At 41.4% G+C, this 10463-nt stretch overlaps 1 protein-coding gene and 1 non-coding gene across 2 annotated transcripts; one reads left to right on the top strand and one right to left on the bottom strand.

The window, feature by feature from the left end:
* Positions 1-519: 519 nt before the first annotated feature.
* TRNAL-UAG lies at positions 520-599 on the bottom strand. Its single transcript has one exon. It is a non-coding gene; the product is annotated as a tRNA-Leu (tRNA).
* Positions 600-4275: 3676 nt separating this feature from the next.
* LOC122653993 (isocitrate lyase) lies at positions 4276-7945 on the top strand. The gene is made up of 3 exons (XM_043847967.1): positions 4276-4374; positions 6083-7685; positions 7845-7945. Exons 1-3 carry the CDS (start codon positions 4345-4347, stop codon positions 7943-7945), a joined length of 1734 nt encoding a protein of 577 aa, XP_043703902.1. The 5' UTR covers positions 4276-4344.
* The last annotated feature ends 2518 nt before the right edge of the window (positions 7946-10463 follow it).

Here is a 10463-nt window from a genome sequence, read left to right as displayed (position 1 = left end):
TAGCTTATAGTTGGTCTATGGGCCCTTGAGTAGGATAGACCAAAAAAAAAAAAAACCTACCTACTTTTCTTTTTGTCTTCGGATTCATTAAAAAAACCAATGTAGAGGTCTTAGAGGATATCTCTATATTTCGTGCTAAAGAATATTAAGAGCATATTCTCCACACAACTAGGGTTGAGAGAGAGAGAGAGAGAGAGAGAGAGAGAGAGAGAGAGAGAGATAGGTTTATTGCATGGACCACTCTTCCCTCTTTCTCTATTATTTATAGATAATGATCCTAGTAGAAACCCTAGTTTACTATGATTGGTATGAGGTGAGATTTCATTGGAGAATACACCAAAAAATTTTTAATTATCATTTGTATACAAGGACATTAAATGTAAATATAATATGTATGGCTCCAAAACAATAAATTTATCATAATCGAGTCCCTCCACTTTGAAATATCTCATAATAAAATAAAAATTATTACTGTCATCATCCTAGTCTGTTTAAGGAGAGAAAAAATTCTAAGGTAATTGACAGCTGTGGGATTTGAACCCACACCCTTTCGGACCAGAGCCTAAATCTGGCGCCTTAGACCACTCGGCCAAACTGTCTTCCGTTTTATCTTTTTTGATGATAATCTTCTATACTTTTATAATGTTTGGTATCATAGTTGATAAATCTTTCATCAGATGATTTTTTGGTTTTACAATCTTTGGTATCATATTTAATAGATCCTTCAGTAGATTATTTTTGAAATATTTCTTTGTTATTTATTTTTCATATATCTTTGCATAATAGGCTAGTTTGCATATAGGGATATTTTAGTAATTTTTTATATGCACAAATTTCTATTATTTTTATGTTGCTATCTGTTTGTTATGTGTGGTATGATCAGAATATCATCTGGTCTATTTTACACATCCTTTTTCTTATTCATGGTGATGGTATATCATGTCTCATATAAGAGAATGGTGTTTCTGTAATTTTCTAGCATGTCTACTAACAACTTTTGTGCTGATTTAAGGTATACAATAGTTCTACCAAACAAAAACAAAAAAGGTAGATAATAGTTAAACTTATGTTCAGCAAATGTTTTCTTTTACTTTCAAATATATATACTAACCTGATAAACCCAAGATTATAGGAACCAATCAGAGGCTGCCACGTGTTACGGTCCAAGAGGTGACCCGCTCCAGAACCAGAGAAGAACCAACTCAAACATAAACTAGAAGGAAGATCACAGGCACGACCCCCAAGGGCGCCGCCTCACCCGCAGGCGCGGCCTCCTCTCCCCGAGCGCGACCTCCACCATGGGTGCCGCCTTCCCACTGGCGCGGCCTCCTCTCCCCGAGCGCGGCCTCCACCATGGGCGCGGCCACCCCACGGGCTCGACCTCCTCTCCACGGGGCGACCTCATAGGCGCGACCTCCCCCGACATGACCTACACAGACGTCGAGGCACCTGGCCAGTGGTCCAGTCATCACTATAGACTTACGCCACCTCCAGGACTCTAGGCCGCCGCCTAGAAGTCACGTCACCCAAGAGTACTCAAACACCCAAGGTGCTATCACCACAAGTAGGTGTCTATCTATCAAGGATCCCAACACCGTCAGGACACTCCATCCCATAGGGAGACGGCCAACCAAGGAAGAGCCCTACTACCCAGGGTCTCAATCCACTACATGGATCACTCGCCATCAAACTGGGACTCTCCACATCGCCATGCTCAACTATAAAAAGGGAGGTACTCTACCCCCATAAACCTAGCTTGAATACTATTATTCATCTATTTTGCTCAGGAGATCTGACTTTGGCATTGGAGAGTCCTAGGCCGGAACCACACCGGTTCTCTTTTGTCATCCCATGGTTCTTTTGCAGGTTATGGCACTCGAAAGGACCCTTGAGCGATTTTCTGACGCAACATAACCCTTGCACATTTATTGTAGCACAATTTGATAGAGGTGAGTATGTTATTTTTCTCATTTGCTTTTAGTATACCAACTCTTGTATATGGTTTAGCATCTATGGCACCCATGACTGAAGTCTTCTTTAAGAGGGTGGACTGAGGTGCCTAACACCTTCTTCGATCGCAACTTAACATGAACTCAACTTTTGGTTGAACCAATACAAAGTGGAGTCAATAGTTTTATTTGTGGGTCTAAACCCTAATTTGACGACTTTTTATCTCTAAGACCCAAACCTTTTGTTGGGGACGAATGCACAACTACGAAGAAAAACTCAAACAATCACACACAACACAATGAATTTACCGTGTTTGACAAGATTACCTACATCCACCTGAAAGAAGCAGAGATTTTCCACTAAACCTGAAAAACTCTATACACCGCTCTCCACTTCACAAAATGCTTCTGATACGAACTTGGAAGAACTCAACCCCATAAACCGGCTTACAAGGTAAGGGAACCCAAGAACTTATCAATCCACATCAAGTTTTCCATACAACTGATGTGGGATAAATGGGATCGTAACATGCCACCACGCTCCGTAGGCCCGGCGCCCACGCGGGCTGGCTTTGCACTAGCAACTAATCCCGGTCGAACACTGCCATACCGACGTCACCATCCGAGCCATACGATTGCAGCTGAGAGACGTGGTGCTAGCTTTGATACCACTGATACGAACTTGAAAAAACTCAACCCCATAAACCGGCTTACAAGGTGAGGGAACCCAAGAACTTATCAATTCACATCAAGTTTTCCATACAACCGATATGGGATAAATGGGATCGTAACATTTGCTTCCCTCTTCAACCCGCCCCAATTACAAATACAAGCCCAATAATAATTATGTGAACTCGAAGAATACACTAAAGAAGTCTATGTAGATGTTGACTCTGCAAGCTCTGCTATACCCAACCGGCATGATCCACACCCCCCGCCTAGGGTGTCCTTTCGTGTCCACCATATCCAAACCAGCATGGCCCACACCCCACTTGAGGTGTCCCGTATAGCTCATTGCCGCCACACGATGTGACGTGACTCCACCTCCTATTGCTGCCCACTCATCAAATCCAAAGAGAATTTATCACTCATCACTCCAGGACCCTTTGACAAATCTCCCCCTCCATGCGAGAGTAATTGAGATACATCAGATTGCCATGCCCGGACTCTACACCAATTTTAGCCCTGCCACTTGTTAGGAATTTTAGTAGAACTCATCCTCAAAAGCTAGCCATTAAGAAGAGTATGTTCAAGTACCTATAAGTCTCCACATCGTATTGTTCACATTCGTTGTGAGATTATCATTTCCACGTGAAAGCCAACACCTCTTTCGGGTCTCAAACACGTTATTCTTGTCACTGGGGCCACCACTATGAATACATCATGAATGAAGTGGTCATTCAATTAAACGGATCCTGATCCTCTAGGGCTGGGTAGTGGAGCAGTCATTGTGCGGCCTCACATAGGCAGGGCCAAAATGACTGCCCTACCCACTGCCCGAACACCCTGTCCGACGGGGTCCACACCCTGCCTGTGTGAGGCCGCACAATATATAACCGCTTAACTGCCCGGCCGTAGAAGATCCAAAGTGCATTCAAACTGTATCTCATCAATCCAGTGTCCCATTACCAAAAAAAAATAAAAATCAATCCAGTGTCCGATTTCGATTTTATAAAACCTTTGTCTACTGGGGCTGAGCGTTTAACTCAGATGGCACTGGCAACTTTAGGTCTGATCGTAAGACACTGGAGATCAGGTGTTCGACTCTCTGAGTTTCCACTTTCTTCTCACCAGAAACCACAAAAAAAAAAAAAAAAAAAAAGAAGAAAAAAGAAAAAAGAGAGGCAACCCTTGGTCTACTTGTTAAGTCGATAATTTCCTTTAACTGAATTCACTTTAAGTAACCGAATTGAAGTAACCGATATAAACATACACGAAGGTGTCAGCCATGCAGTAACACACTTGTGTAGTTGTGCTCTTATTTATGACTGGAAATTAATCCAAAAACATAGAATTTATGACTTCACCTGCACAGATAAGACAAGACGGCGGAGATAAACCAAATGTAGGTGCATGATAGTCGTGCTCGTACGTGCCTATAAAACTAGTGCACCATGGGACAAGTTTCGTGATCTGAATTCTGAACAAGATAATAACTGAAAACAGAAAAAGTTAAAGATAGCAAATTTCGTCTAGAACTAGAAAACCAAACAATTTATTTTGGTTTTTCGTTTTCCCCTTAAAAGAAATAAAGAAATAGCTATATGGTGTGATTCCTCTACCCCACCCTTTCCCCCTTATAAATTGGCCAGCTCGGAAGAACCACAACACAACTACTTCTCCTTCTGTTTGACAAGCAATTCTGTAATTTCTTTCCCCCCCTTAGGTTCTTGCCATGGCTGCATCCTTCTCAGTACCTTCAATGGTGAGTTTTAAGTCACAAGTTTCTCTTCCTCTGTAATTAAGCTTCCTTGAAATGGGTTTCTAGTTTCTGTTTCATGCAGAGTTGAAGCTCTTGTGAATTAGATTCAGTTTTTCTTTTCGGAGGCTCTTTCTTGAGGGGAATTTGATGTTTTATTTCTTTTCTAGTGAATGTTCTATTTAGATTAATTAAAGCAAATTTCTAAATGTTCTTCCAAGATATGGAAGTTCTGTTTTCTTCTGCATGTCTATTGTTTGTTGTTCTAGTATTAGATCTGTGGACCCTCTGCTCTTCTAAGTCAGTAATCAGTATCACTGTTTGAAAGAACTAAAATTTGTGTTTCCTTTTTTATTTGGGATCTGGATCGGTCCCGGTCGATTTTGATTTGTGGACCCTATTCTCTCTCCCTCTCTCAACACACACACACACATTTAGATATTTGGTGGCACAAGGGATTTGTTCAAGCGTGGAATTGAATCTGAAATTTATAAATTGTTTGTAGCTCTAAAATGGTAGTTCTAGGGGAACTGCCTCTTGGCATGGTAGTGTCTGCCAGTGTAATAGAGCGCGAGAAGAGACCAGGCTCCGGTTCTCGTACGAGAATGCCTCACAGGCGTATAGATAGAATCCACCACAAGTGGGACCCACATGGTGGATTCTTCCATCCTTCCTCCACTCCTGGTCTTCCTTCCTTGGGACCCCAACCCCAGTGAATTATGGCCCCTAGATAGGAAATGATAAAAAAAAATTGGGAGAATGTTTTTTGTGTCCTAGCGTAGATTGAGCCTAGGCACATGAGCGTGCCACTCAAGGCAAAATGGTCATAGCACCCACCACCCTCATGTGTGTGTCTATGCGCAACCTACGCTACGGTACATAATACAGCGTCGTCCCAAAAAACATATTGGTAATGCCAAGCTTCAATTTCGTCTAGGAAGCCCGGCTTGGCTAAGAGAAACGCTGGATGGAGCTAGTAGGCTGAGCTATTTCTCTCGTACCGGTTCAAATTTGAACCAGATTCATACCTTGAATGTTAACCCGACCAGATCCATCTTGGTCAATTGGTCATCCGTCATCCTAAGTGATATTATTATAGTAATCATCACCTCTACTACCAGCAAAAGAAAAATCATCGCCTCATGTTTCACAATAAACCAACCATTTTATCAGTTCATGGGGGCCAAGGAGGGGCGAGGCTTTAAAGGTCTGTATCACTGTATGGTACCATTCAAAAAAAAAAAAAATGCTTTGGTATTTTTGTGTCCTTTAAGAATACTTTTGGAACAAAAGATGTATATAACGTCCGGTCTATTTTGTGTTTTTTGAAATACACCGCAGTGGTTGCTATTTCTTCTGAACCGGTTCAAATCTGAACCAGATTCATTCCTTGAATAATATGGATTTGTGTCTCATAAGAAAACAATCAAATTTTTGTTTTTAGGTAATCACACAAACCACACGACAATCCCAAAAGCTTAACCAATTTTTGATATTGAGAATGACGGATATACACAACCCACATTACACTCACAAACCCGATGTGAGATTAAACTCATGCACCCAGCGCATACTGCGCAATGTCTCTTTTGATAATCACACAAACCACACATTTCAGTTCACTTTCTTGATATTATAATTGATGTAATTTTTTTTTCCGATTTATCACGAGTCATGCATGATGAATTGCGTTCACTATGATATATTTGTATAGATGATGGACGAAGAAGGAAGGTTTGCAGCAGAAGTAGCAGAGGTGCAGGCATGGTGGAACTCTGAGAGGTTCAAGCTCACCCATCGTCCTTACTCAGCCACTGATGTGGTCTCCCTCCGAGGCAACCTCAAACAGAGCTATGCCTCTAACGAGCTCGCCATGAAGCTCTGGAAGACCCTCAAGACCCATCAAGCAAACAGCACTGCTTCCCGAACCTTTGGTGCTCTGGACCCGGTTCAGGTCACCATGATGGGTAAATACCTTGACACCATCTACGTCTCGGGTTGGCAATGTTCATCGACCCACACCACCACCAATGAACCCGGTCCAGATCTTGCTGATTACCCATACGACACTGTCCCGAATAAGGTCGAACACCTGTTCTTCGCTCAACAATACCATGATAGGAAACAAAGAGAGGCTCGTATGAGCATGAGCAGAGAAGAAAGAGCTCGAACACCTTATGTGGATTACCTGAAACCCATAATTGCAGATGGAGATACTGGTTTTGGTGGCGCAACTGCAACAATTAAGCTTTGTAAACTCTTTGTTGAACGAGGCGCTGCGGGTGTCCACATTGAAGACCAATCTTCGACGACTAAGAAATGTGGGCACATGGCAGGGAAGGTTTTGGTTTCAGCAGGGGAGCACATCAATAGGCTTGTTGCGGCAAGATTGCAGTTCGATATCATGGGTGTGGAAACCTTATTGATTGCTCGAACTGATGCGGTTGCGGCGAATTTGATTCAAACTAATGTCGATACTCGTGATCATCAGTTCATATTGGGTACTACAAACCCCAATCTCAAAGGAAAGGGTCTGGCTACTACTCTTGTTGAAGCCATGGCTAATGGGAAGACAGGGGCACACCTGCAAGCAATTGAGGACAATTGGTTATCAATGGCTCAATTAAAGACCTTCTCTGATTGTGTTGTGGATGCAATTAACAATTTGAACATAGAAGAGAACGAGAAGAGAGGGAGATTGAATGAATGGATGAAACATTCCAGCTATGACAAATGCCTTTCTAATGAGAAAGGCAGAGAGATAGCAGAGAAATTGGGGGTTAAGAACCTGTTCTGGGACTGGGATTTGCCTAGAACCAGAGAAGGTTTCTATAGGTTCAAAGGATCTGTAATGGCAGCAATTGTGCGTGGATGGACTTTTGCTCCTTATGCTGATCTTATCTGGATGGAGACTTCAAGCCCAGATTTGATGGAGTTGACCACATTTGCAAAAGGGGTGAAATCAATGCACCCAGAGATGATGTTAGCTTACAACTTATCTCCATCTTTTAATTGGGATGCTTCAGGGATGAGAGATGAAGAGATGAAGAACTTCATTCCTCAGATTGCCAAGTTGGGGTTTTGTTGGCAGTTCATCACTCTGGGTGGGTTTCATTCTGAGGCACTGGTGGTTGATAATTTTGCCAAGGATTTTGCTAAGAGAGGAATGTTGGCTTATGTGGAGAAAATTCAGAGAGAAGAGAGGACCAATGGGGTTGACACATTGGCTCATCAGAAATGGTCTGGTGCCAATTACTATGACAGGGTACTCAAGACTGTCCAGGGAGGAATCTCATCTACTGCTGCCATGGGAAAAGGCAAGTCTTTATTAAAGAATTTTTCCCTATTCAAAACTCATTCTCAAAAGCTAGTCATTAAGGAGAGGGTACCTGAGTACCTATATGTCTCCGATCAGGTTTTACGCTTCTGATGTGGGATTATTACTTTTCCCTTGCTGAATATGAAATTGTTTGCAGGAGTGACGGAGGAGCAGTTCAAGGGTGATACATGGACTCGACCAGGAACCGCGGAGATGGGCAGAGGGAGTACTCTTGTGGTTGCGAAGTCAAGAATGTAAAAGGTAAGTGTTTGTAATGTCCGACAGAGTGGGAAGTTCTGTTGGCTGGGAGGTTTCATCTGAGTTTCATTTTGTTTATTATTGAGGAACTTGAAGAGTACTGGAAGTTACAAATAATAAAATGGTCCTTGTAGTAAAACCCAAGGGGTGTGCTTATTATTTGATTTTTGGCATTTTTAAGCCAACAATTAAGACGAATTTATGGTTAAATGACCTATTTATATATGCTCCGTAAGCCTTGTTGTAGATCTATTTAAAGTTGTGTTTACAACATTTTTGGCATCACGTGAGTTGAAGAGGTGCGGGCGTGTTAGAGTCGCAAAGACTCGAGAGATGACTGAATGGATCGTGTTTAATTTCTAATCAAGAGTGTGAGATCTTTCTAATGCCTCGATTGCTCCAAACATTTTAAATAATAAAAATCACAATGTCAAGAAGAAGGATAGAGACAAGCTGATGTTAATAACATTAACACGAAACCAAATTTGAAATACAACTAATGTCTTTTGAAACACGGGCCAAAATACAAATAAACTACTCTAATATCCATTTTTTTTTTGATGAAATACTCTAATATCTTTTGAAACATGGGCCAAAAGACAACTATATTATTCTAAGATAGGGTTGCAACAGGGTTGGGTTGGGTCGGGCTTTTTAAAACCCCAACCCAACCCTGAGTTCCCATAGCTGGGCCCAAGCCTGACCCTGACTCAGGGCCTGGAAAATCCAACCCTAACCCACCCTTAGGGTCGGGCCGGGCTGACCCTGATTGGCCCTGATCATGGAGTGGGGGAAGGGAAAGATGCATGGACTGGACTGAGTTGGATTAGGTCGGGGAGAAATTATCAATTTTACATGAAATATTGTATCACTTGCTATCTTTATATAGAATAAAATATGTGTGACATTTAAAGTTTATAATATATATAGTATATCAATACATATTTTATAGTATAACTTAAAATAGGGTCGGTCGGGCCGGGTCGAACTTAGCCTGAGGCCTCAACTCTAACCCGATCCGATCTTGACTTTGGGTAAAAAATTTTCAGCTCTAACCCACCCTCAAGGCTAGGTATCTCAACCCAGGCCTTGTTCGGGCTCAGGGTGGGTTCGGGCTAGATGGGCCAAACTTGCACCCCCTATTCCAAGGAATGCCTCTTGAAACACAGGCCAAAAGACAAGTGCTACAAAATAAAGAAAAAGTCTACATCTAAAAAGTAATAGATAAAATGTAATGGAAAGGCTGTTTTGTTGATCTAGGTATCTCTTCCTTTGTTGTTGAACTGTTCTTTTATAAGTATTTTTGGTAGTTTTAGTGGTTTCTGGTAGTTACGCAACTACCCACTTCTTTAAGGGTTAGTTATAACTACATTGTTGTGACCATTCGTCGATCATTGATCGTTCATCGGTTACTAACCGTTCATTGGTCACTGAGTGTTTATTGGTCACTGACTGATAGGTCGGTCTTGACTGAAATAGGTTGGTCTATTGACTGAAATAGGGTGTAAACAAGTTGCAATATTGAACAGTTGTTTATCATGTCCATCATACTCTCTCTTCTCTTCGCACCCAGAAAATATTCTCTCTCTCTCTCTCTCTCTCTCTCTCATGGAGAACAAAGGCATACTAGGGCATATAATAATAATTCTCAAGTGAATCAACCGATGATCATTCTCTTATTAACTAGGAGAGGGAGTTCTATAAAACGGTCGATCTTTTTTTGATTGAAATTTCAGTAACATAAACAGCATGAGATACACAAGGTTTGGATGCAAAGTACTAGAAACTAAGGAGTGGAGTATGACCAAACTATCTTACATGTCAATGACAAGGTCTTTCAGGCTAAGGGATGAGAAAACCAATGGATTCCCTAGAGATAAAGTTATACACAGCTTATAGGTCAAAAAGATATATTAAATATATTCTTGGGTAGAGAAGAAACCACTACTGGAGTTGTGGGAGACAATTAGACAAAGCCCTATACATGTTCACTTTGATGTCTGACATTTTCCGTAGTCCCAAAGTTTTCAATTGCGACCTTGTCACTTCTACCGATCAAGCAAGTGGGTTTGGCCTAGAGATTCTTCCACTTTCATAAAACGGTTGTTCAACACAAATTAACGGTGCAATAGTTATGTTTTTTTTTTTGGTAAGTAACTAGGTTTATGGTGAAGACACCTTAAAATGAGACATGATCAGTGGATGGAATTGGGGTATATTTTGGTGGTCAAAAGGGATAAGAACAGCTTTGGAAAAGATGATGGACATGGATGTCTTCTCTACTTCATTTTTTGAATTTGTTGAGTTTAATTTCTTTTTCTTAAATGTCCCTAAGATATAGAATTCGTTGAACAAAAGTTTCCTGCAAATCGGACAGCATGTCACACGCCCCGAATTGGAATAATCCCCTTCCCTTTTGGGTTCGTAAATACCTCTTTAGATTTTAGTATTTTTCAAAATATAATTTTTAATCAGAGTGGGATTTCATTTCGGTGCCTGCAATTACGGGCAGCATCAG

Source organism: Telopea speciosissima, chromosome 3 (assembly GCF_018873765.1).
Source record: "Telopea speciosissima isolate NSW1024214 ecotype Mountain lineage chromosome 3, Tspe_v1, whole genome shotgun sequence".
Taxonomy (NCBI): domain Eukaryota; kingdom Viridiplantae; phylum Streptophyta; class Magnoliopsida; order Proteales; family Proteaceae; genus Telopea; species Telopea speciosissima.
This window is presented reverse-complemented; position numbering and strand designations above follow the sequence as displayed.

What these genes read in the sequence shown, in the direction of transcription:
- LOC122653993 (XM_043847967.1), top strand. Translation starts at nt 4,345, where the DNA reads ATGGCTGCATCCTTCTCAGTACCTTCAATG. An exon ending in CCTTCTCAGTACCTTCAATG is followed by an intron (nt 4,375 to 6,082) that starts GTGAGTTTTAAG and finishes ATATTTGTATAG; the next exon opens with ATGATGGACGAAGAAGGAAG. An exon ending in TACTGCTGCCATGGGAAAAG is followed by an intron (nt 7,686 to 7,844) that starts GCAAGTCTTTAT and finishes AATTGTTTGCAG; the next exon opens with GAGTGACGGAGGAGCAGTTC.